This window comes from Haemaphysalis longicornis, unplaced genomic scaffold (assembly GCF_048455015.1).
Source record: "Haemaphysalis longicornis isolate Haplotype H1 unplaced genomic scaffold, Haemaphysalis longicornis Haplotype H1 scaffold_9, whole genome shotgun sequence".
In the NCBI taxonomy this organism is placed as follows: domain Eukaryota; kingdom Metazoa; phylum Arthropoda; class Arachnida; order Ixodida; family Ixodidae; genus Haemaphysalis; species Haemaphysalis longicornis.
In genome coordinates this window covers 131408000-131433677 of record NW_027526460.1, presented here as the reverse complement: position 1 = coordinate 131433677, position 25678 = coordinate 131408000, and the positions used below count along the sequence as shown (strand labels likewise).

Here is a 25678-nt window from a genome sequence, read left to right as displayed (position 1 = left end):
GGAAAAGCACTCAAAAACTTGGACGAAGAAAAAGGCAGACAATTCGGCACTAATTCCATTACAGATGAATCGAAACCGCGTAGGCCAACTTCCCATTCTGTTGCAATATAGTTTGGTCTGTGATGCACGTTAATAAATGCCCACATGCATAGTGTGGTAGTAAAGGAAGGTTGGCTTAAGAGATTAATCTGTCTTCGAAGAGGTCTGGAATAATCTGCCTTTGCTCAGTGGACGAAACGAGGACACGAACTGAAAAACCTCTCAATATGCAGTACCTTTAAACGTACAGTCTTTGTCAAAATTTTCTAGGCCAAGCCAGAAACACGCAGGCCGCATAAAATTCAACGTACAAGCTTACATCGCGAGTGAGGCTGAAAAGTTTTATGCTGGAAAGGTAGAGAAAACACTTTTCTTTCTTACTGTCATAATATATTTTTAACACATTTAAAGGTAAAGCTTATTCTTTGAATTCTTTGTGGCCAAAAAGGCGCAGGATTGGCCTAGAAAATTTTGACAGAGGGTGTACATGTCAACGACGTGTGACATGTATGCCACTGTGACATCAGTGCAAGCTCTCGCCCAGTGGGAGCTGTGCTGCGCACAGGTATGACCAACTGCAGCTCAACTGCTCTCGGTTGACTTGGCTTCTCCGGACGGCTGGGCGTCGGACTCCACGCCCGAGCTAGACGAGTTGCCTTCGTCGTGTTCAGCCGGACGTTCGGGCGTGCGGCCCAGGCTCCGGTTTCCGAGCGTGGAGTGTGGTCCGTGCGGAGGCCTCGGAGGCGGTGCCGGCAGCACGGCCTCCAGGCTGCGTACGCGGCGGTCCAGTGACCGCCGGTACGGCGGCGGCGGTGGCGACGGCTTCACAACCTCCAGGAAGTTGGGGTTGATGTAGCAAAAGTCCGTGTCCACCACAAACGGAGGGTTGGGCTTGGTGTGCGGGCTCTTGCTGGGTGTGCCGTTGGTTCCGGCAACCGCAGCGGCGGTTGCGGCGGCCGCCCTGCTTTCTCCCGGGAGAAGTATGGGTCTGCGCTGCTTCAGGTCAAAAGACTCCCGCGGCTGCTGCCGTGCCGCGGAGGAGGAAGACGGGGGCCTGGTGACGTTGAGCTTGCGCGACCGAGACGGCACCATCCGCAGTGCCCTCCAGAGGAGCACCACAAGGCCCGTGACAAGCGCTGCGGAGAGGAGGACTCCGACGATGGCTGCCGTCGCCACAACCGGGAACGAGGTACCGGTACGACGGCTGTCGCAGGCGCCGCGGTACCTCAGTTCGACGGCAACGACTTTGAACTCTGGGTAGAAGGCTCGCGCGACTTCCGTGCGCATGGTGTGGTAGAAGGCGTCCACGGCACTGCGGTCGCACCAACTGTCATTGACTGAAGGATCGGTCCAACTGAGCACGTGAGGGGGACCGAGGGCAAATGCAGTCCGGGCGAAGCGGCGGGGGCAGGTGTCGTCGCCGGCGAACTGTTGGATGCGCCGCTCGAGAACCTCGACTTGGTCCCAGGCAAACTTGTCGGAGGTGTTGAACACGAGACGAAACTCGTGTGTGAGCCTTCGCGGGGGCTCCAGGGGTACACAGCCGGGTGCTCGCTCAACACTGGGCTTCGTTGGAGCCGATGGTGTCGTGTGGAACCCACTGATGCCTTTGGTGGAAGCCGCTTCATGCGGGCTGGAAGCTGTTTGAATGCTCGATGAAGTGGTGGTCAAGGAAGGGCCCTCTTTGTGTGTGCTAACTTGTTCTGGAGGCGGTTCTGTTAGTTGTGCAGTCGAAATCGCAGGGACATCCGACGCAATCGTCAGAATGGATAGTGGTGTGGACGCAGTTCTGCCATCCTCCGTCTGCGTCTGAACTACCAGTGGTGTTACAGTCTGTTCAAGGGTGGTGCTTAATGGCACACGTGATTTAGTTGGGGAAACGACACTCTTGTTTGAACTACTATGCGTGGAAGGCAGTGTTGTCACATCCTCCGCGGTTGGCCTTGCAGTGGCGGTGACACTCAGCGGAGCACGGGATGAAGGCGAAAAATTGTTGCTCTCTTCCAAGGCCACTTCGTTTGAAGGCAGTGCAGTGGTCAGTTCATGTATTATGCTAGTGGGTACTTGACCTATAAGGCCCGGGAGGTCAGGAAGTGCACTACTCGTTTGTGCAGCATCACTTGTGACTTCTATTGAACCAGTGTGGCTGGTTTCATTCAAATCCCAAAATTCCCCATGTTCCGTGCGCAGCTCTGGCAACAACTGTGCTGAGACATTCTCGTTTGGGGGAACTGTCAGTCCCAGCATTTCTTCCTCATTGCCTGGACCAGTATAAGTAGCACTTTCACGTTCCCCTACTGTAGTAGCAGGTATTCCAGTAGTATTTTCAAATGCAGGTACCGTAACGTAAGCAGTAGTTGCTGTGGTTACTATTCCAGCTTCAGCAACACTGCTTGTGTCTGCGCTGGTAAATGTTTCGGGACTCGTGTCATTTCCTGACGGATCGTAAACATTGTCGTCTCCTGAAAAGTTTCTGTTTGGCACCGTCACTGGTGCAGTTGGCAAGTGTCCATCTATTATAGCTTCCGTTTCATTCTGTGCGGACTGAACGGGGACTGGCTCTGTCGTGCTTTCACTTTCTGAGATTGGTGTATCATGACCACGGCCTGGCACGACTACATCATGTTGGGACGACTGCGAAGTAAGCATAGTCTCAAGGTCCGGTGGAGCACTGCTTGATGCGGGAGGCTCAGAAAAACTCGGTGTACTGTCTTCCGAGAGTGTTGTCTGAAATGTTTCGTTGTTTCGGTTACTGTCGGGAGAAACCACATCGTCTTGGGATGACTGTGACGTAAGCATTGTCTCCAAGTCATGTAAAGCACTACTTGGTGTTGGGGACTCTGCAATACTGGGCGTACTGTCTTCTGAGAGTGCTGTTGGGAATGTTTCACTGACGTAGTCGCTGACGTCGTGTGCTTCTGTGGGCATCTGAACTGCAACCTCTTCACTTGTACTTGTGGAATAGGATGTGTTCTGAGCTTCTTCACCCTTTGGAATATCACTAGAAACAGCACCTGACGATGTAGCGATGATATCTGGCACTGGGCTTGTGCTTGCTGCCTGCATTGGGGGTGGCACTGACAAATCCTCAGTGATGGAAGGATCCGAGACACCAACACCAGATCCTGGAACAGTACTTGTCATGATGCTGGTGGTGACATCCGACGTGACCTTTCCCATGGCAGGACTTTCGGTGATTGGCAGTGTAGTGCTTGAAGATGACATTTCATCCTTGTGGTCATCACTGTTGTGGAGTACTGGTGCAACAGTATAATCCTCTAGTGTGCTGCGAGGCAAGCTTTCAGCCGTTGTCATCTCAGCAGGTTCCTCTTTGGGGATGAAAGATGCAACCGCTGAGTCGGTGAATGTCGGTTCTGTCGACACCTCACGACTTGAGTTTTCCGCGGCAAAAGGCACGTCTATGATAACTTCTGAACTTTTCGAGTCATCTCCTTTTTCTGGGGTGGCCTGTGGTAGTGTGTCATCGTAAGGAGACACTGAGCTGCCTGCCAGCTCATTCGTTGAAAGCTTTGGGGCTGGGCTTCGAGTCGACACGAGGTTTTCCAACTGTAGCTCAACGTCAACCTCTTCACTACTTGCAGCTTTGGGGGTTGTAGATGTTTCAGCCTCTAGGAGACTGTCTCGGCTTTGTTTAGGCTGCCGACCTGCCTTTGCGGTTATAGCACTCTGCGTGTCTGCGAATACACTAACTGTGCTCATAAGTGGCCCGGTACTTTGTACTTCGGAATGGTCCTGTATGGGACTGGGCGTTGTATTGGGCTTTGGGGTGTCATCGGCAGTTGATGCTTCGAAGGAAGAATTTTTCTCTTCAGTTTGCTGAGGATTGGTGACCGTTGGAACTGTGGTGGACACCGGTGTAGTTCCCTCGTCATCATGGTAAGAGCCACTGTTGTTCTCCTCGTGTTTTGGTGTGGCTTCATTAGCGTGCAAGACTTTGGTAACCCTTGGAGTTCCCTCTGTTGCCTGGGTCATGGTTTTGGGACTCTCCCATGGCAGCCTCGTAACCTCTTCCTCCGACGCGGTGGCAGCACTCGTTGCACTCTCTGGAATATTGGGCACTGTTGCAAGCCTGTCTGCTGGCTTGTTCTTCAGTGAGCTGAGTTCATAGTCGAGCACGTCGTCCTTGTTTGATGGCAGCGAGGCTGCAGTTGGAACGTTGAAGAGATCCTCTTCCCCAGATGGACTTGTGGTGTCTTCAGGTTCTTCCGGCGGGAGCATCGCTACGTCATATCCGGACACCGTGTGGGAAGACTCGGTGAATGCTCTGCCATCCGGTGGGCTAGTGGCCTGTGCTGTCGGCTGGCCAGCATTGTTAGCTGATGCCACTGGCTCTGTGGGTGGGATGGGCGTGGGCGAACTGGGGTGGAAGGTGGTGGTGGCGTCTGGCGTGGCCACCCTGTGTAGCAGTGGCGCAGCTGAGCAGCAAGAGGTGAGTAGGGTGAGGAGGAAGAGGAGGAGCCAGGCGGCCAGCACTTCCATCAAGGCAGCAACGGTGCTCTCTGCTTGGCGCTTGTTGGCCAGGGCTCATCCTGTCGGGCTTGCGCCACTGCTCTGCAACGACAGGAAGACATAATAGAAGTTTGGTTTATTGAAAAAGACTGCTTCGTCCTGATGATAACGGTACCAAGTTCATGGCAAACGTCAAACCAATGACCGAGATATCAAGCCATTTTCCGACAAAGTCCCTAAGGTGTCGTAGAATTCTGTTTGTGCGATTGGCATCCGCTGACCTAAGCCACGGCCCAGAAACATGACTGTGATATTGCAGTGGGTCCTCCAGATCCGTTTTATTGTATCACTTGAATGCTAATGTACATAACAATGTTGTTTCCCTCTATTGAGTCACTGCTGATGTCACTGCAGTGCAAAATTTGAAAGTTTATCAATATTGCTTGCATTTTTTTTCATTTAAAAAATGTATTTCATGGCTGGATTGTAGCTAAGTAAGTTTTCAAAGGCTAGTTCTTTCAAATCATGGCCCTTACGAGACTCGAACTCAACTTTGGTGTTTTTATGCTTGAAGCGTCTAGAGTACATGTCAAAGAATGTGACGTGTATGTGTCTAGACTCTACTGCCTGCGTGTACTCCTCCTCTGTCCTGGAGGGAGCAGTGTGGCCAGTGTCCCACTTTCATTACGCTCTTCACCTTAATACGTGGAGGCATAACGATGAGCAGTAGGTTATAATCCTAGTGTTTAAGCAGGTCTTCAAGTTGGTTGAGAGTTAGACGATGAAGACCGGGACTAAATCCTGCTTTCGTCAAGCAGTCAAATTTCCAATTCCTACCTTATTTGCATGTCGTCTCACCACTCATGGCTTCACCGTTGTCAAATCTGACTGACGTCACATGACGCAGGCAATGCTAGAATGCCCGGCAGCTCTGTGCACCCGTCCTGTCTTATGCACTTCGAAGCAACGTGCATTGGGTTGCAATTGCTGGCACATCGTCAAAAAATACAAAGAAAAAGAACTGTTCAAATTTGTCTCCCGGGTGATTCTCGACTAAAATTGCGAATGTGCACTGCGTGCCATTATCGTGGTAGCCCAGTAAACCACTGGCACAGTGCTGTCGTTTGTGGCAAGAGAAATGCATGTTAAATGCGCCACCGCAAAGTTGGCATGTGCATGCAAACGGAAGCCACCTACTGGCCGATTTCCTTCGGACTCTGAAAACTAAAAATGTGAAGTTGGAGGCCGTTCTTTCGGGATTTGCGTGAGGTTGTACGACTTTCCTGGTAACTCAATTCCCAGCACGGGTGCATTTCGAATGTGCCCGTATATAGAAGAACTCAAACTCGGAGCTGAAATGTTTACCGGCTCAGTTTTGGTGCTTTGAATTCAATACAATTCAAATGCTAAGTTTCGAGTGTTCGTTTTTTTTTTTTAGACTCATCCTTGCAAAATGTTTCAGGAAATTCGCATTCGATGTATTCGTGCATACACAAATGCACTGCTGTTACTATAAAAACCATCAGAAATCCGAGCAAATGATTATGAAAAGCAGGGTATGTTCAATGGTTCTGTGAAATTTCTGGGAGCATGCTTTCAGAATTAGCGGGAAGCAAGAAGTAATGACAATTTGTACCAAGACGGAATTAGTAGTCTCTTAATTTTGGGTGATATAAGATCTTTTCGCATAACTCTATTCATTTCCACTATCTGTTACTAAATTCTATCTTTAAATTAAGGAATCATAATTTATGCCACATATAAAGTAACATTACCATCCACATTGTCAACATGCAATACATTAATGTATTGCACAACAGAAGCTGTTAACTTTCATGGCAGTGTGAAAGCATGAAATCGTAGGTAACCGGGACAAAAACAACAAAAGTTCGCATATTTTCGCAAAAATGATCCTGTTGGACAACAAATTGGTTGTAAACTCATTAACTTGTGTCACTTTCTTTTTAACGGCAAAACAAGGAGGCCTACAAAAGCTACAGGGCAACGCGGTTGCATTCTTTCAGCAGATTTTTAAAAATCAGTAACCTGACGTTTAAATGTGTCGAAAGGCGAGACAAAGCCCGTGATTTCGGAATTAAACTCTTGCTTCTTGCGCTGAATCAGGCAAATCGAACAATTTTGAAGAACTTTTAGGAACTATGCTGAAACGGGGGAAAGGGTGTTTGATTTGGTCTAAACATTTAGTTCAAGGGATATGGATACTGTTATGTGTTTTACGGCTGTGCAACCGACGGCCTGAGGGCCAGATGACCCATGCAGTGCCGGGAAGACAATCCCTTTATTCATTTAGCAATGCGTTTTTTGTGCACTGTGTAGCCAATTACATGTCGGCAAAAATTTTTAGAAAAAGAGAAGATATTGTGGCAAGCGGGGCAACCTTATCTGAAGGCCCCAACATAGAGTGTGACAAGCATCGTGAACATTACAATACAGAATGCTGGGGCGATATGAGCAAGATAAAGAGAAAACAATGCCTTTTGGTGAAGTGGAATTTCTTGTTGCCTCCCCGACTGATACGAGGAACAGAATATGAGAACTGGAGTGAAGCTCCTCGTGGCTGCCAGCCTTTGTCACGTACAATGCTCCAAGCATTAACAAAAAAAAGAAAAAAAAAAGAAACCGATTTTTTTAATGTGCCACTCTGTTGCAGTGCACTTCTACTTTGGTAACAAGCCTCCCATCTACAATAATTTCCCTGGTGTTTGACTTTTTACCACGAGGTCTACCGTAAGGCAGTGTAAGCACTGAGTGCAGTTCTTTCTGATTGGAAGTCCACTAAATTCGGAATACGCCTTTTTAGACGAGTTGACTGGTTGTAGGACCACGTACACTTATCAACTTCATAAACCAGCTGGGCCGAGCTGGTTTATGGTTGTGCTGTCAAGTCATTGTCCACCAGTGTCCTGGTCAACCTGGCCGTCGCTACGTGTGAAAAGCTTCTGAATAAATAAGGATGCACTCTTGCCGACCACACGCTGTTTGACATCACCGGCCTTTGCCCTCTACTCCGGTTGTTCCGCGGCAATATGTATTTTACGTACTGCTGAGAGTTCTATCTCCGTAACAACCACAAATATTGCCATGGAAGCTCTGGAAGAACAAGTCCTTCCAATTCACATACCGCGACAAAAGGTGTTTTACCGCTATTGGATGATTGTTTTTTGCATCCTGCGAAAAGAAGACCCACCCCAGTTCTTGCATGAACTAAATGCCAGTTGAGTTAAACTACAGTTCACAGTTGAGTATGAACAAACCCATGTCTACCGTTCCTCGACATCGTGGTGAAACACAAGAGCAACGAACTCTCCTTCAGTGTGTACCGCAAGCCGACAAGCACCGGGAAGTAGTGAAACTTCGAAATGAACCACCCATTTGCTCACAAAAGAGCCGTAGTTTCATCGTTGGTTAATTGCACGAGAAGAATTTGCAAGCAGAAGTAAAGACGGCACGCCGTGAACTTTCTGTGAACGGGGACCTCGAGCTCTTTGTGGGATGAATCGAGAAGCAAGTACCGCAACCACAGGCCGCCAATCGTTATGTTTTCACCACCACTACTAGCATTCCGTATGTTTGTGGTTAAGCTAAGCTTTGGCCCGTATTTTTTAGGATTATAACCTACTTATTGGACACGTGCTGGCCAACAAGCTTCAGTGTGTGCTGGTGTTGTCTGTGTTGTCTGTGCTGGTGTCCCCTGCACCGATTGCAACCAAGCGTACATCACTGAAATGGGAAAGTTCACAAAAAAATAAAAGCACCGATGTGACGCACGTGAGAAACCAAAATGCGACTTCTAGTGCAATTGCCGAACACATGCACGAGCAGCAGTACAATACGACTGGGACAACGCTGCAGTTGTCTAAAAAATGCCTTTTGCTGGGATCATTGTTCATACAAACACACTCCAATACAATGAACCAGAAAGAAGGGATGCTGCCATTGATATGCATGCAGTCATTACGTCACAAGCTTTGCCTTCAAATTTCGACTGCTTGTCCTTTTTCACTCCACTATGAGCAAGGAACCCGTATGGGTCCCGATAGGTTTCTGAAATTTTGTCTTGGTCACGTGACTGCAATACTGTTTCTTCAAATTTAAACTGGTTAGCATGCAGATATATATAGTTTGTAGGTGCACGTTACGTATACAGTGAAGGTGCTAACTACAGGTAACCATATAACGAAAAAATTTGACAGTTGCTATGTGTATGCGCTCCAAATAATTGTAAAAACGCCTTAACAAAAGCTTTCCCGCAATGAAATTTCGAGAACGGATAAGGCACCGGGGGAATTAAAAAAATTGCCTGTTTCCACCCACACACCTTTGAAGACGCGCGTGAGTAATGATGAGAGCGAAGTTTAACCATATCTGCCTCTTGATCGAGTGTTAACAAAAATAGCACTTCTCATCGCGTACGCAGGCAGCTTGTTAAAATTTATTCATACAGCTTGAACCGAAGTTGTTCAAAAAAAAAAACAACCGGCTGCGCGGTTCCGGAATTCCGCATTAAGCCATTCATTCCGCGCGGCTGCTCACTTGACACTGCAGGTGAAAGGCGCCGGGCTCGTGCAGAGTCGCTGTCTCGTGCACGAATTTACATCCACCGCACAGAAAAAAACGAACATGGCCAGAACTAATCGTTACTCTCGAGCCAAAAGCACGTCTAAACCCCTATCGATGCGAGACAAACGAACCCAGTTGAAAGCAACAGGTTTACCCGAGAGATCAGTAAAAGCGTCTCACCTGACCGCACCCGCACTTGCACCAGCTTGTCTCGGGCCGCACCGGTATTGTACAACGGCGCAAAACACGAGTGGCTCGGGTCTCAACAGGGCGACCGAAATCTAGCCATCCTAAAGCAAGCTTTGAGATCCATTCGGCCGTTGTACGGTGTATTCAAAGCGTTACGCCACGATCAAAGCCTGTCGCGATCGCAAGAAAGAGCAGTGCGCTCCCGTTTGAAACTCGGCGGTGTCGCAAGGTGGGTTGGCGTTCCGGGATCCTGATTGGCTGAGCTGTGGTCACGTGCCCCTGGGGATTGATGAATGTGGCAGGCGGGGTGAGGGCCGTTGGGGCTCCGTCGTCTGCAACTTCACATGTGTGCGCCCGTTATGTTATGTATTTGCTTCGGGGCGCCCTTTGTTCGCTTACGCGACGAACGCGGTGGTACAAAGGCGCCGTGGTACCCGACTCGCAGGCGGCTTTGGTTCCCCTTGTTTTCCAAGCACGTGAACAGATTGGCCAAAGCTCCCCCCCACAACCGGGTTTTTGACGGAGGGGAAATCGCCGTCGCCGCTGCAGCCGACGCGTACGTAGCAGAGGCGATGAGATCGCGGTTCTCGGTGACCCTTTAAAACGGGGCAGCGGGTTCAAAACAATCGGGAGGATATTTTTAACTCTGGCAATGTCCGCATCGCTTTGTTATGCTTGGGAAAAAGCGCCCATAAATATGCATGCTGGTCGAAGCGTGAGTAAACCTCTTTCACGGTTCATTAGCTTTTTAGGTGAACTGATCGCCGACGTCCGATATGGTCGTCCGACGCCTTTTTCATTAGTTTAAAAACCCGTCTTTGAGTCGCTCTTATTTATTCAGCGTCGGAAATTACTGGGGTAATTGCTCTCTTCTAGTCTAAACGCAAATCACTGCATGCACTAGAAAAAAAAAATATGACTGCCTGTAAGCGGGCTTTTCCTTGCACGCCGAAGCTATGCAGAAAACCCAACCCGTCGCAATCGGAAGAAACTCGGCGCCAATTATTCAAAACGCAAAGTGCCAGGTGTAGCCGCGCTTGCACCAATATGCCGATAGGTTCTGTAGAACAATTTTCCGCGGTGTGGAACTGTTTTCGTGTCTTTGATCTCGTCCAAAGCTCGTTGATTGCTGAGCTCGCGCTGCTATGAACGTTTCTGCACTACCGTAATGAAAGCCGCCAATCACACATTAAAGTATAACAGCTATCGCGGACGGTTCCGCATATTTTTTTATAGCCATTTCCCGGCATACCGACGCTATGTACGCGACCTCCGTGCGTTTCATTATTCAGGACGATTGAGGCGAAATCAATTTCCGATCGTTAAAGTGCACAGGCGCGCGTTCGTCATCTCACTTCCGAACTCTCAAAACAAGCTCCAAATGCCGCCGTAAATCAGTAAACCGGTTTTTCACATACAATATCATCTTCCGCATCTTCGCCTTTCGGCATCATGGGAAGCCCAAGCTGCAGTCGTACCTTTGTTCGAGGATATATGCGAACGCCTGCGGCGATGTAAACAAGAAAATAAAAAAATATATATGTATACCGGCGTTTGCATAGCGCATTTGCCCGGCATGTTGTTGACGTCGGACCTGTTGTTGTCGCACTGCATTTTGCACTGCTAAGTTCGCAAAGAAGCGTTTCGTGTCGAGAAGAGACGTGAGAAAAGTGCCAGGCGTCTCACCATTCTCCGCGCACCTCCATGTCGGCTTCGTTTCCTAGGGAACGTTAGTTGTTCTGCCTCGCCGTTAGATGTCACAAACAGGCGGCCTTTAAGCTGCTACTATCATCATTAACAAACTTAATAATTTTATTAAAGATGTTTTGAGTTTTATTTTAATTGTTTTCGTACACTAGTAACAAAAAAAATTTTTAAGCCACGATAAAAGCTTGCAAATGCTCCAGAGTTGTGGCCTCTATTAGCCAGAAATGTTTGCAAAACCAATGCATTCACACCCTTTCTCTCAATAGTGTTGGTAGCCAGCGCTTTTTGCGGTAAGTGGGGGCAAATAAGGCGAATCAAACAAAACCCGTGTAAACTCGAAGTTGTTACGGCCAAGCCAGCCAAGCAGCAATATCTTTATTTAAATTACGTTATTTATAAAATCTAAGCAACCTCTTTTTGCACAATGGTTTCAACTAACTGTCCAAATTGAGTCACTTGAGATGAGAAATGTGTGGTGGCGTTAGTCACCAACCTTGCACTATGGACGCAGACGGTATTCTCCTCTCTCAAAAGTACATGTTTATGCAATCGACATGCCGGTCGACCACGAATGTGGTGACTTGCCCTCTGTTGTATCGGTTGGTTTTGCAAGTGACGTCATCAAGCTCATTTAGGTTTCGGAGCCAGTAGCGGGTCTGCATGGCTGCGCGTGTCTTTTGTGTTTCTTGTTCGTACGTGCGCCTGTTCGCCGACGCGTCCCGTTATCGTGCGCGAGGACTGCGCCGAGAAAGGCCTTGAGTGACGCGCCGCGGGCCAGGTAAAACCTCGGGGAAAGTTTTTCGGTGCTCAGATGGTCTCTCAAGTCCGTACAGCTCGCAACGTGCTGGGTCGGAAAATGACAGCAGCTTGGTGAGAAGAACCACCTGTCAAAGGCGCGTCGCATCGTCTCTTCGACGCGTCCTTCGTCGGTGCGCGGCTCTCAAAATAGCGGACATGCGTGGACGACGGATTTAATTGCCATGCCCGCATGCGACGACATCAGTGGCGGGCTGGAACGCACGCCGGTTTCGTTCCTCAATGACCTGGACGGCGAAGACCTTCCTTACTTCGAGGTGAGTGCCCTTGAAAATGGGATCACGTCTACCGGTTCCCCAGCCTTGACATTCACGCGCCGAGCGCGCGGCGAGCGAAACTTTCCCAAACTTCGGGAAGGAGTGGCGCAAAGCCAGGTGCATGCAATCTTTGGCGGGAGCGCTCGATCAGCTTTGCCCGCCGATTGCCTAATAACGCAATTGACGCTCACCTGCCGGCCGGTAGCTTTCGCGTGCGACCTGTTTAAAGCGGCGAGGACCTTCATTTACGTCGTCACGAAGGATTGGAAGACGAAAGTCGCTCCAGGGGCTAGCTTCGTTCCCACAGTTCGTCGAATTAGTTTCGTCCTTTCGTGACAGATTGCACGTACGCCCGCACCTGTGTCCATGGAGCAGGTAATTTAGCGCAGTTTATTGCCTGCAAAGAGGTAAAATATTCAGGCACACTTACAATAATTGCAGTTCATACCTTTTGCTCATTAAGTGCCACTATGTAAAATTGCAGCTGCTGACTCTAAGGTCCTCTTGTTTTCACACCACGTAGTACACCACCGCAAACGTGCCGGGCCCCGGATCGGATGAGCAAGCGTTTAGTGAAGCGCTCTGTAGCTGCGACTGCGAGGCAGCCTGTGACGCGCGCTGTCCCTGCCTGGCGCGATCCAGTCGGGCCAGGGTGCCCGGTACTAGACACCCTGGCTGCGTGGGGTTCTCCCCGGTTGAGTGCTCCCCGCTGTGCTCTTGCGACGCCACGTGCCCGAACCGACACGTCCAGCGCGGACTGCGCCACAGGCTGCAGGTGTTCAAGACGCGGGCGAAGGGCTTCGGGGTGCGAGCCCTGGAACGCATCCCCTGTGGCAGCTACGTGTGCTCGTACGCTGGAGAAGTGATCGGACTCGACGTGGCTCGCAAGAGGGTTGCCCGACTGGACCCCGACAGGGATTCGAACTATGTGATGGTGCTGCGCGAAGGTGGTGCGACCACCCTGGCGGTGGATCCGAGCGGTGTCGGCGGGGTGGGCAGGTTCCTGAACCACTCGTGCGAGCCGAACCTGGCTATGACACCGGTCAGGACGGAGTGTGCGGTTCCCGAGCTGGCACTGTTTGCGGTGAGGGACATCGGTGCGGGGGAGGAGCTGACGTACGACTACTCGGACGGTTCTTCCACCAAGGCGGGAGTGAAGCCGTGCTCGTGTGGTTCTGCGCGCTGCTGTGGCTGGCTGCCGTTTGACGCGGATGTGCTGGGAGTATGAGACGATTCCTCTCTGCCTGTGGGGTTGGTTGCAAGGTGCTTGTGTGGTGCGCTTGCACAGAATGTACACTTACAATGGAAAGACGTTAGCGCAAATGACCATTGACTGAAGCAACGAAATCACAACGCAGTATGCCGATAGCAAGAGCGCAAGGTATACATTCCATGTTTGCAGCAGAGGGCGTCAGCAGAAAGCAACTGTTTTAAAGAACGAGCTGGTTCGAAGAAAATGTGTGCTCACAACACTCGCGAGAAAAAGAAAAAAAACCTCAATTGCGCAAAACTTGTTCTGAATTGGGAAATAAGGTACGTGTTCAGAATGCACAGCTTGATAGCTCTTTTCTGCTGGCCGCCTTTACACTGGAATGCACGCAGCGCTTTTGCCATTGGCATGGCCACATACAGCCAGGCCAATCGTGACGATTTTGTAACTTGGTCTAATCATTTTCAATTGCTGTTGTGCCCTCTGATTAACATAGGTTTATTTTTCTGGCTATCCTCTTGTGTGGAGTTTTCGTCAGCGGGAGTTTTATATGAGTAAATTGGCTTAAGTTAGTAAGCTTCCTTTTTACTACCTTTTTTTCCCAAAAAAGGTTAGTTTCGCAATGCCTAGTGCTTGCAATTTTGCCAAACCTGGAATTTTAGGGTGCCCCTAAACACACGTTCAGTACATTGCTCCTCATCTTTTCCCGAAAGCACAGTTTTGCACTGAGTTACTATTGACAGGTTTTGTTTAAAGAGAAGCATTGAAAATGTTGCTAATCCAGTGTAAACTGCAACAAGAAATGCAAAGCAGAGTATGAGAACATGCATAACATGTCTTTCAGAGGGAGCCATATCTGCAGAACACATTTTACCACTGGTAAAGACATAGCTTTTGCAATATTTCCAAGTGTTAGGAAAGACCAAAACTTTGAGACTACGTTGTATCAACCCCACACCCATTTCAAATATACTGAGGACATTGTGGAATTAAAGTTTTTTACCAGTTATATGAGGTGTGCCTATTACATAACAAAACTGTAATTGCAGAAGATCTAGAGCAATTATGAAGAAGTTAATTGGTACACTCAAATGAATTTGTCGAACTTATATGTGCATTACATATTTTTCACGTGTTCTTTATTTTGCTATTTGGCCGAAATTTAGGGGCTTAACTTGTTTCTGAAGTTTAAACAGAGAGAGTGCATACAACATTCATAGCAGTACACTCACAAATTATACTGATGGCATCAGTGTTATACTGTGCTGTTTCACTCTTCGATTTTGATATTCAGCTATTGTATGGATTGACTTTCTTTTTCTCTGGGACATTTCATACAGGATAAACATGGTGTTACTTTGTGTAATACTGCCCTGCAGAATTCCATACTATGACATCAGAGATCGCGAAACTGTACAAGACGAAGTACCATTTACTTCATTTTGTACACTTTTGCGACCTCTGATGTGACAACACAAAATTCTGATGGGTGGCATTTCACAAGGTAACCTTTTGGTTTATACTGAAAAATCACAGCTTTTTCAGCCCTTTTAGTTTCTGTTCAATAACACACAGTGCTCTGTTTGTTTGGAAATAAACAATTAAAACCGGCCGTTTATCTCTCTCCTGTTTTCCTTTCATTTTTCGGGACGTGAAGAAAGCATGTCACAAACGGAGAAGCCTGAGCTCCACCCATTGCCAGCCAAGCTGTGAGGTGCTGCTTTTGGAAGAAGCTGTGTGAAGTATAAATACTGAAGCGTACAGCCACCTTGGTCACTGTGGTGCTCTCACTAAAAATCTTCCACTTCTACTGCTGTAGGAACAGATGGGTGTCCTAACGTCCACCTCCATTGCTACGCTCAGAAAATGCCTGAACAATCCCCACCAGTGTCATTTTGTCTCTGTATGGGGTAGCGGCGGCCATTTTTACTCCTCAGGTATTTTCTGCGTTATTAAACAACTGCTGCCACCACGAGTGGTGCTTTCCAAAACCCCGTAACTTTGGAATTATTGGATTAATGCCTTGGCCACTCTGCTGTACTCTGAGCTCCTTTGAGGTTGGCTTCATCTCTAAACACGCTCACATTGCTGGGAAGACATTCTTTAGGAGCAATGTGAAAAAGTCTGATATCGATGCAGGATGGCCGTAGAGCCTTCATAAAACCACGTATGCCGAAGGAGTGCTATACTCTGAGCCCCTTTAGGGTTGGCCTCACTGCTATGCACAAATGCACTGCTAGGAATACATTTTTGATAGTAATATGACCCAGGACCTTTTGTTAAATATTTTCTTATGACCCAGTCATCCACATGAAGTGCTATGTATACTATGAGCCTCTTCAAAGTAAGCTTCACTAATGTACACAATACTACTGCTGGGAAGGCGTTTTTTAGGGGGCTATACAAAGTCTGGTATGAATGCATGAAGGCTGGGGTGATTTTTATTATTAGCATTTTTGTATGTGCGAAAGTGTGGCGCGTCAAGTGTTGTTACAGAGAGATGGACAGACAGGTCCCTTCATTTAGTCCAGATGGACAGAGAGCTCTCTTCATTTGGTCCACATAGAAATGCTTAGGCTAAGCATTAAAAAACGTGCTAAAACGCCCGTGCGTCTGTGGGAAACCCGGATTTCGCTCTCCTTATGGCTTTGACCCCTGGCATTCTTTTAGCGGGGCTGGGCAAGGGATGAAACAAACAGCTATGTCAGCCCCGTACAGGAACTACGTGGCACGGAACATCTTAACAATGGCTTGGCTGTTACGTCACGTTCCGTCCCCATCCTGCTGTGATTCGGATCTCTCTCATTAGCGTGCGCGGGTGCATCTCCCAAACCCGTCTGGGCTAACAAAGAGCTGGCACTCTCGAATCTAGACAAGGAAGCCATGGGCAGTGTAGATGAATGCAGTGGCTGGGTTTTTTTGCGCATAGATGCACTGAGATGATGCCACGGTTGCTAACGCTTCTGCAGCCCATCAATGCCCCTGCAGACTGGGTTTACAAGGTATTTCCGCTTCTGTTAGAGAGCAGTTGAAGTAAATCTAGTGTGTCTGCCGTCAGGTCTTTGTTGTCCTTTGTCTTTTCTTCTTGCGGTAGTAATCATGTCGAGAAACAAATGAGCCTGCCTTTTGCAAGTGAAATGCTTTTTTCTGTTGTGTGCCCTCTGGAAAACCTCGGTCAACAGAGTAATATTGTTAAGGGGTCAAAAGAAAAGCTGGGGAAGACATCCGGGGGCTAGAATTGGCAGGAAATATGGAATGTCAACAAAGCATGAGTTAGAAGCCATGGGGTTATGCTGGCACCGAGAAATATTTCAGTCAATCAATCAATCAATCAAACTTTTATTTTTTTAACACAATGTTGGAGTTAACATCGGCTAAAAAGCAGTTTCCACCAACTGTTTTCTGGGTAATAATTTCAGATTCGGATTACGAGGTTTAACGTGCCGAAGCTACACCTAGTCAATGAGGCAGAGAGATTTACTTGTTTTAAGTAGTGGAGGGCTCAGGATTATTTCTGACCACCTGGAGATCTTTAACTTGCACCGAAATCCCGACACACAAGTGTTTGCACTTTTCGCCTCCATCTGAAGAGCAGCGGCCAGGATTGAACCTCTGCCTCTGGGCTCAATTTCAGTATTCAAGGGGCCATGAAACCAGAATACAGCTTTGTTTAATTTGAAAGCTCTATTCCAGCCACGAAAGAGGTTTTTTTTTAACCTAAAAAGTGCAAAAAGTATTGAAAAGCTTTCAAATTTTGCGCTATAGTGACGTGTTATGGGCAGGAGTGATAACATGATTTTCATTATGTTTACTGCAGGTTAGCATTCAAGTGATGCGATCAAGCAGAACTAGAGGGCCCACTGCAATCGTCCAGTCGTGTGTCATAGCAGTAGTTTAGGTCGGCGGCCGGTAGTCATCCAAACAATACTCTGTGACGTCTTAGAAAAGTTGCCGGGAAGTGGCTAGGGAGCCTTGCTTTTTGACCTAAGAAACTGGGGTTTAAAAGGTGTGTCACATCACTCCAGCAGTACAGACCTGTGACCGGAAATGGCAATGCCGTCTTTACAATCTTGTGGTGGACAGAGGGTTTAGTTAATGAAGGGGCTTCTCTTACCATACTGACCTTAACCCTCGATCTTAGTGACTTAGCAAACGTAAACAGTGGAATAATGACCGATGAGCTTCTCTTTACACTAAAATGTTACCAACTCACAATTCCTTAACGAGCTGACTCAATCATCAGTAATCAAGGATGCGTTGATAATTTAGTTCTATAAGTTTTTTCGCTTAGCTGTGCTTAGCGGTTAGTTGCATAGTTATTGTAGGAAATGTTTTTAAGCAATGCTTGTCAGTGCAGTGCATGCCATGCCACCGGGAAATTTTGCAAGGACAAACTAGCACTATGCTGCCGTTGCCAATTGCAGTTTCAGCGAGAAGTGTCTTCTCAGTTGTGCAGCAAAGGTAGCTGCAGAGCTTCAAATCACTGCAGGCATAGTGTATGCTTGGTGCGTGTGTGTTATGCTTGGTATGTGTGTTACGAAATACGAAGAGCCCTTTAATAAACATGCTTTCTTTCACCTGGAGGAACACCAACCTGACACAAAGTTCTACATTGCTGTCAAATGTGCCTTAGTAGAATTTACTGAGTAGGTTAAGAAAAGGTGTTGCATTAGCTCAGAATTTTTGTTTTAAGAAAAAGTTAGCATTAATTTGTTAAAAATTGAAAAATTTACAAAATCGGGCTTAATATCTTCAACCACATCTGCCTTTCCTTTCTTATTTTTTGTTGTTCTACTGAATTTTTACGCACGGCAGCAAGCAATAAAGCTTAGTAGCTTGCCCATGATACACGTAGAAAATGGGACCACGTCAACGTGTACTTTATTCTTTTCCAGCCCCATGAAAATTTTATTGCTGTGGAGATCCACTTTGCCACGTTGCTCCTGATGACTTTTGTTTTTCCTTTCCAGGTGCTGCCGCCGTAAGTGTTGGCCAGGCGGTCATCTGGCGGCTTCAGGGTAGGGCTCCCATTTGATACTACCGCAGCGCTCTTCCATGCTGGGCTCGTATGCATGCTGTGAGCGTGTTATGTCAGCAGCAACATATTTCTAAGCACGTATTTAGCTGTAGTACATCTCAGGCTGGTGTTTTAACATTGAAAATTAAGTGCAGACTGAAACAAGGACAGAACAGGAAGACGACGCCAGCGTTGGTGTTATCTCCCTTTTCAATGATGAACGCTCACCAGCTAGCTCGTCTCTCAATTTTACTGGTGTTTTTAAAAAAAAGTTGTACATTTTTAACCACTGAGATAAATTGCTTAAAATGAGTGCTTTATAATTTTTTGTGAGCTTGTCTATGCATTACAGGTGATGCAGCTTGTAATAAAAAAAAAAGACCTGGAAGTGGAATGACGATGCAGAGATTTGCTGTTTTCATTGCAGGTTTAAAGATTGGCTAATCTTGTCGTACTTCACATCCAATTCATATTTGAGCTCTGGTGGGAGGGGGGCGCTATGTGTAGAAGTAACTGGGGCAAACATCTTTATGGCGTGGTAGAAAACTTGTTCCAGCTATAAACGATGGGCAGGTAATGAAACATTTTTGTGCTGCGATACTGTGCTTGCAAAAATTATTTTTGAAGTAATACACGGCTAAGGCAAGTTATTCGCAGGATAAAAGCTTTATAGTGTGGTTTATTTAGCTTTTCTAAAAATACTTTTACCTTTCACATAACTGCATGTAATATATATACTACATTACTGCAAAATACATGTGGAATGGAACGTTTTTTTTTTTAATGTAAATGGCAATTGCCACATGTCTTGATGGCAAAAAAAAAAAAAGAACTGTGATACGTTGGCAGGTTAAGTGCATAAAATGTTCATCCAATACCAAAAGCCCCTCAGCAAACTAAGCTAGTGCAAAACTAAAGCGAATCAGCTCCTGAAAAAAAACAAAAAAAACTATAAAATCTAAGACAGAACTGAATCAGATTCCACTAACATCCCTGAAACTGTGTTTGCTGGCTATGCCCTTTGGGGATTGCCTGTAACTTATGACGGGGACTCCTTTTCATTAAAAGTGGCATACTAATTTTTCCAGATTTTCAAAAATTTAGCAGCCTGTTGAAATTTTAATGCTGGCACAAAGGCATCGTTTACTTTTCCCCACAAACCAGTCCAGTCTGTTTGGAGGGGGAAAGCTTGTTGTAATCGGATTATTAAAATGTGAAGGAGCAAAACGCTTTTAAAGTGTGGTGAAACTTTGAAAGTAGCGTTGCAAAAATTGGTCTTCAGCTGTTTTTAAAAAGCATAGGTTTATGAAGCTTACTGTGAAACCTTTTACACTGACCTCTCTTGCCCTGGACAGCACAAAAATGTAACTTTTGTCATTCTGTATTATTTTTTTGTTTATTATTTATTTATTTGTTTATTTATTTATTTATTTATTGTAGTGTACCATTTCCTCTTAATCTGCTGGCCGCAGATTGTGGAAATTTTGGTGAACTTCTTAAACAGCTGGAAATAGAGAAGTGAGATTCTATCAAAAAATTATTTGGGTATAAAGCTTTTTTTTTTTTCGTTTTTTTAGACTGCTAGCATTGCCAGTCTACTATAATCTTTATTTCTTTGAGAAAAAAACCTTTCTGTGTTATTTACAATGTATTTTAAAAAATGCCCGTGTGTATGAGATTTCGGCGCATGTTAAAGATTTTCAGGTGATCAAAATCAATCTGGAGTCCTCCACTACAGTGCACCTCATTGCCTGTGCTGCGTCGGCACGTGAAACCCTACAATCAATCAAATCAATACAATGTGTTTTATTTTATGAAAAAAAAACTTGCAATGTTTAGCTTCAGATTGTAGTTCCACTCATCACTTATTTGGATGTATACAAAGTTTGATTGAGATGCACGCGGTAGTTTTTTCAATAAAAGTATATAAGGTTTAAGAAATCATGTTTTGAGAAAGTGCAAAGAAAAGTGGCAAAACATGGTTCCTGTCATCAAAATATTTGTGAATTTGATGGCACAGTGGGAAGTGTTTGTGGTCATCTCTGGCATTAAGTATAAGAAAAGAAATTTCCAGAATGATGCCAGAACTACCATTTGAGCATGTTTTTCAGCAATGTGACGCAACAAATACTTGAAACAGTGGAACCTCATCACAACATTCCCACTTTTTCTTTTAATGTAGATTTAAAAAAAAACAACAACTAAAAAATGGATTTTAGAAGTTCGGGGTACTCCAGTGTTGTGTATTGGCTGAAAGCTAGGGGATTTTGCTGTAAAATGGCAGTAAGGTTTAAAGTTCGATAATTCTTGACCAGACAGTTTCACCCCAACTGACAGGGAAAAAAAAGTCTTGCCGGTAAAGGCTCTCGCACATATTCAATTAAAAACATCTCGGCAACAAAGTAGGAGTTGAAAACTGAAAATGTATTTTTTGTTGTTGAAATAATTTTCGAGGTTTTAAAGCGCGTACTCAGCTGCACTACAGCTCAGGTTGGCTTTTTAACATTGAAAATCAAGTGCAGACTGAAACAAGGACGAATCAGGGAGACGACACCAGCGCTATCTCCCTTTTCGCTGCAAGTCTGCTTGGCCTTGCAGCCAAGCAGGCTTCCTTGATTGAGGTTGCAGTGAGACCAGTGCTCTGCTCGCAGTAAGATAGATTGGCAGTGGCCCCCAAAAATGTGGCGATTTAACCCTGTGCTTGCCGCTTGCGGCGTGAGAAGGCATCTTCAGGTTTTGGCCTATACTAAGGCCTATGCAATGTAGGTTTATACAATGTAGGTTGCCATGTAGCTGAAGAGATTGGGGATGTGGTGGTTGGGGAAAGGGGGGAGGGGTGTGCTTTTGTCAAGTTTGTTACGTTCCCCTTAGTCCTGACCGGTTGACCTCTCCCCCTCCCACCGCCCTCCTTTAAATGCAGGCGATGGAGCCGTCGGAGGCGGTGGACGAGCCGTCCCACTACAGCGTACTGTTCACGTACGCTGTAGGGCTGTCCCTCGTGGCCGCCGCCATCTGCCTGCTGCTCTGGAACGAGGTACTGCGGCTGGCTGCTGCTCCTCTGGCAGTGTCATTTGCCCCATCGCCTGTGTCGGTTGTGTTGGGCATCTCTGACTGTTTGCGACGTTTACCTATGCTGAACGACGGACAGTGTTGGGGGCCTGCAAAGTTAACCCCCTTTGGGCAGCCACGTGCGGTGTGCCTTGCAGCAACAAACTGAGCGTGTGGCAGTCAGTTGTCAGTGTCTTCGAATGTGGTGCACCTTGAGTGAGCTATCGCCCACCTTTCGTGGCTATATAGTAGGTATATAGCATATCTTATCCTGAGGCGTAAAATAGCAGTCACTGTCCACGTCAAAAGCAAAATGGTTGAAATGCAGGTTCCTTGCTCACAATCTGCCCCTCTTCACAGGGGGCAAGGGATGGAAGGCGCTTACTGTGGTCAGCATATTGAGATGCAGTCAGCCGTGCTTGAGCAGTCTTTCCCGTGGAGCTGAAGTTTCTTTCCCAGATGGTGCAGTCCTTTCTGCTTCAGTTCATCCCCTTCTAGCAGTTGCTGAACATGGGGAGATGCGGTGCCTTTCCCCAGAGCAGCCTTGCGTGGTGTTGTGCATGCTTTGCAGCACCGGGCGGGCTCCCTGTGCAAGGCCCTGGACCAGGCCCTGGAGCAGGTGGTGCACATCGAGGAAGACGAGGCCGTGCCCACCAACGCCACCCAGCTCATCCACGTCACGGGACACCTCTCCTCCAGGCAGGCGAGTGTGCTCTGTCTCTCTCCAGGTGGGTAGGGGGGAGGAACACTTCATCGATAGATACATGGGGGGCAGAGTGGTGTTGCAGGTGGAGGAATGTTCTATCTGTGAGAGCTACACCTATGAATGCCCCCTCAATCATCATGTAGTTCATGCGCAGTATTGCGCGTGCTGTACCCTGTGGGATGGAGCGATTTGGAATTGCCTCAACCCGTACTGACAATATCGCACTGTGAAGACTTGGCTTAGCGGGATGGTTGCCCAGAAAGGTGAAACCCTTAGGCCTCATTCACACATCGTCACCTTCTCCGTCACAGCACCGCCACGTCAAAAAACTGCGATGGAAACGTAACGGAGTAGTGTTCATACTGGAGCTCTCCATCAGAGTACGGGGTCGTCTGCCTAGTGATCAGTTTAGCCTGGAAGTGGGCCTGCTTATCTGAAAAGTAAAGGAAATGGCTTAGATGTTTACGTGTGCTCACTTTTCGCTAAATTTAGCCGTAAAAATTTGTTTTCTGATTGTCTGGGTTACCGCGAGGCGTGGTCCCGTCGTGTTGACGGAACGGAAACATACAGCTCGGCTTCCCATTGTCATCGCACCATTTTTGGCGAGAAATCGCCCGAGAAACCGTCGCCCATGACGGAAGACAGTGACATGACGGGGTGAAAAACGGCTGTGTGAATGATGCTTTAGTGTGCCACACTGTTCTTTTCGCTGTTCTCGCGGGGGGGCGCAAGTGATGGGCCTTACAGCTTGTAACACCTGAGTGGCTCAGACTGAATTATTAGGTCTCCTTCATTTGTCATTTCGGGCTGCTCACAACTGCTCCAGAGCAGCTGTGTATTTTTTTATTTTCCCTTGTAGAACGTCCCTAGCTCAGAACTGCTCTGGGCAGGCAAGTGGAAGGGACCAACTACTATTATTGCAATTCCCAGGTGGCCGTGGACGAGGTGTACAACGTCTCGGTGGCGGCCGTGAAGCTTCGCCGCCTGGTGGAAATGTATCAGTGGGTCGAGAAGAGCATCTACAGGTGGGGGGAGTGCAGTGCACTGCACTTTCACAATGCCTTGCATGCACTTTCACTAAGCATGCACATTCACAATGCCTTCACGGTTCGTTGATAGGGTATGGCCTCCAGGTTTTGTCTAGAACGAGTTTTCACCTGGCCAGGTCCAGGAAGACTGAGACGAGAGAGCAAGCTTGGCTGTTTGAAAAGATACTTGGCAGGAGAAACCACAGTGGGAATTTCCAAATGTAGCTGCCCTCGTTACACCTACAGATAAAAACAAAGAATATCCTACATACATTGCTCTCACAATTCACCTCCAACTTAAGTTCTGGTAAAAAGATCGGTACCATGCAGTTACATGCATTCACTCAGATACCAGTGGTCATCGATTTCTTCTCTCTCCTTTTTTTTTTACCCACACTTACGTGACACACAACCGTGACGTCACATCATCCAAGGAAATGATTTTAATCTGCCGCGTAATATAGTGAAGATTGATAGGTGGCGACATTTCACTTGTTTTTGCGCATTAGGCACGTCATGTGACCTAAAGGCATTTTATTTTAGCCTGCTTAGGTTTTAGTTAGAGTGCAAAAATTAAAGAAATGTTGGCATCACTTTTGCATGCCTTCATTACCCTGAAGCACTGTGGACGGAGTGTTGCCGTTGGCTAAAATGCTACTGCTGGGAGAGATCTTCTGCATTGAAGTGTTCAAAACTTTCCGGTGTGTCATTTTGTTTCTTAGAAACTGAGTGGGGCCTGTACTGCATTTAACAAACTCAGTGTTTGCAAAGTTTAGGATTACCAGCAAGAGAGGAGGTGTCATGGATCAGGAGAAAGAACCTCCAACTTGGATGTTATCTTTGGCTGCCTCCTTTTTCACTTTTGGCTGCATTTTCCACCAGGCACGAGCAACAGTGTCTCCATTCATTGTGACCAGTGTTTCTACTCTTGCAGGCAGTACAGCGATTCAGACGGCATCAGCATGGAGCAAGACTATGCTTACGGTAGGTGGACTTTGTTGAGCTTGCAAAAGGGAAGCTGGCTGACACTGTGGCGCGCTGACTGCATTGTGAATTTTTTTTTCGTGGCCCAGATTTGCATTGAGAAAGCCTCTCTACCTTAAAGGGACACTGAAGTGAATTTTTCAAGCTGCCAGTTTTGCTTGCACTGCGTAGACTGGCTCAAATTAACACACTTTTCATCATTTATCCGGTTGATAAGTTGGTAATTATTTTATAAAGTGCGAAAGAAAAACTACCATGCGCAGTATGCCGCGGCCGCACCAACTAAAGGCTGTGACGACGGGAGGAGGTGCACCTTGATTGGACGATGTCCAAGGTTAGCATTCAAACAAGTTTCGGTTTTGGTTCTGTAAAACAACATGCTTGACATCCAACGGCATCGTTGGATGGGCATTCTCAATACCTCAGTAATCATCGTACCGCGCTTCTGCCATGTTGTCGGCCGTAAAATGCCTAAGATAAGCCTCCCAGGACGGCTTGGAATTGTAGCAATCACTAGCCGAGGCCTACGCAGTGGATGAACGCCCTCCGCATCACCGCAGACGCTCAAATGCCATGCGCTTTTCCCCCACATTTGGAGCTTGCCTCACTCATGCCTGTATCGTAAAAAGCGTGTTCGCACCAGGCCAAGGGTCTGTTGATTCTGGCCTGTGTTCACTGCCGGCAAGCAGTCGGTGCTTATGGCAGCAGCACGCCAACGAGAACTCGCTAGCGCGTCAGTGTCAGCCTGCATATGTTCTGTGAACTAGTTAGTGGAGCAGTGAACGTTATGGCCCAAAAATGGTGAACTCAGTATAGAAAACATCGGCCGAAAATGAAAAAGTGAACTTACAAAAAAAAAAAAAAATGTACCCTCGGGGATTCGAACTTGTGACTTGCTAAATAATACACCTAGCGCTCCAGACCACTCGGCCACGAGCCAGCGCTGACAGCTCTGGAAATATAAGTTATATAATGTATAACTAGTTTACACTTTTATTTAGTTTTAGCATTTCAAGCAGCTTAGGTGACTATTTGTTGTATAGCGCTCGTGCAGTAAGCGTCCCCCAAATTTCCACAATATCTCACGTCTAGCGATTGCATTTCTTAGACGGAAAAGCGTTCGCAGATGTGTGGTCATGCTGCTGACTGCTGTGCTTGTTCTCCCAGCGCAAAAAAGTGCTTCGTGCTCCCTAGTTTTATGCTGTACGGTAAAAGTATCAGTACCTATATTGACTTCATTGACTCTTCTCCCGTTTTCATGTGGCCTTATATTTTCCTACAAGCGTACCTGTCAGCAAAGCGTCACATGTGCGCTTGTGCAGCGCTTGTGTGGAGCGACCGTGACTTGGAGCTAGATACAGCGTGCAAACTAACAAAGTAAAGAAAGGCACATTCTTCCATTCACAAACGTATCGTGGCTTAGTTTCAACTGAGCGAACGAATTGCGATGACCCGTCGGCGGCCGGCGGACTAAATGCTGGGCCGACTGACTCTGCCGGAAGGTCAGCGAGCCGTGCAGTAGCTCGAGTCAAGCTGTCATCTCCTCCTGACTTCACACGAAAACTCCACAGAAAATGGACGAGGATGCGGAGAGGAGGACAGCATTTTCGAATTGATTCTTCTACT

The 25678-nt window shown here is 47.1% G+C and overlaps 3 protein-coding genes across 3 annotated transcripts in view; 2 read left to right on the top strand and 1 right to left on the bottom strand.

Annotated features, from left to right (window-relative positions):
• Nucleotides 1–508: 508 nt before the first annotated feature.
• On the bottom strand, nucleotides 509–9733 carry LOC144151801 (uncharacterized). The gene is made up of 2 exons (XM_077682937.1): nucleotides 9271–9733; nucleotides 509–4611 (listed from the first exon to the last, which is right to left on the bottom strand). The coding sequence occupies exon 2, from the start codon at nucleotides 4537–4539 to the stop codon at nucleotides 622–624; it is 3918 nt and encodes a 1305-aa protein (XP_077539063.1). The 5' UTR covers nucleotides 4540–4611; nucleotides 9271–9733; the 3' UTR covers nucleotides 509–621.
• A 2233-nt stretch (nucleotides 9734–11966) lies between these two features.
• On the top strand, nucleotides 11967–13287 carry LOC144153442 (histone-lysine N-methyltransferase SETMAR-like). Its single transcript, XM_077685088.1, has 2 exons — nucleotides 11967–12059; nucleotides 12583–13287. Exons 1-2 carry the CDS (start codon nucleotides 11967–11969, stop codon nucleotides 13285–13287), a joined length of 798 nt encoding a protein of 265 aa, XP_077541214.1.
• Tmem43 (Transmembrane protein 43) overlaps nucleotides 11967–25678 on the top strand; it is a 29120-nt gene continuing 15408 nt past the window's right edge. Inside the window, exons 1-6 of the mRNA XM_077684566.1 lie at nucleotides 11967–12059; nucleotides 18240–18287; nucleotides 21207–21320; nucleotides 21906–22037; nucleotides 22971–23065; nucleotides 24003–24052. Of these exons, the coding sequence (XP_077540692.1) occupies nucleotides 21210–21320; nucleotides 21906–22037; nucleotides 22971–23065; nucleotides 24003–24052 (388 nt within the window). The 5' untranslated portion in view covers nucleotides 11967–12059; nucleotides 18240–18287; nucleotides 21207–21209. The remainder of the gene's footprint in view (nucleotides 12060–18239; nucleotides 18288–21206; nucleotides 21321–21905; nucleotides 22038–22970; nucleotides 23066–24002; nucleotides 24053–25678) is intronic.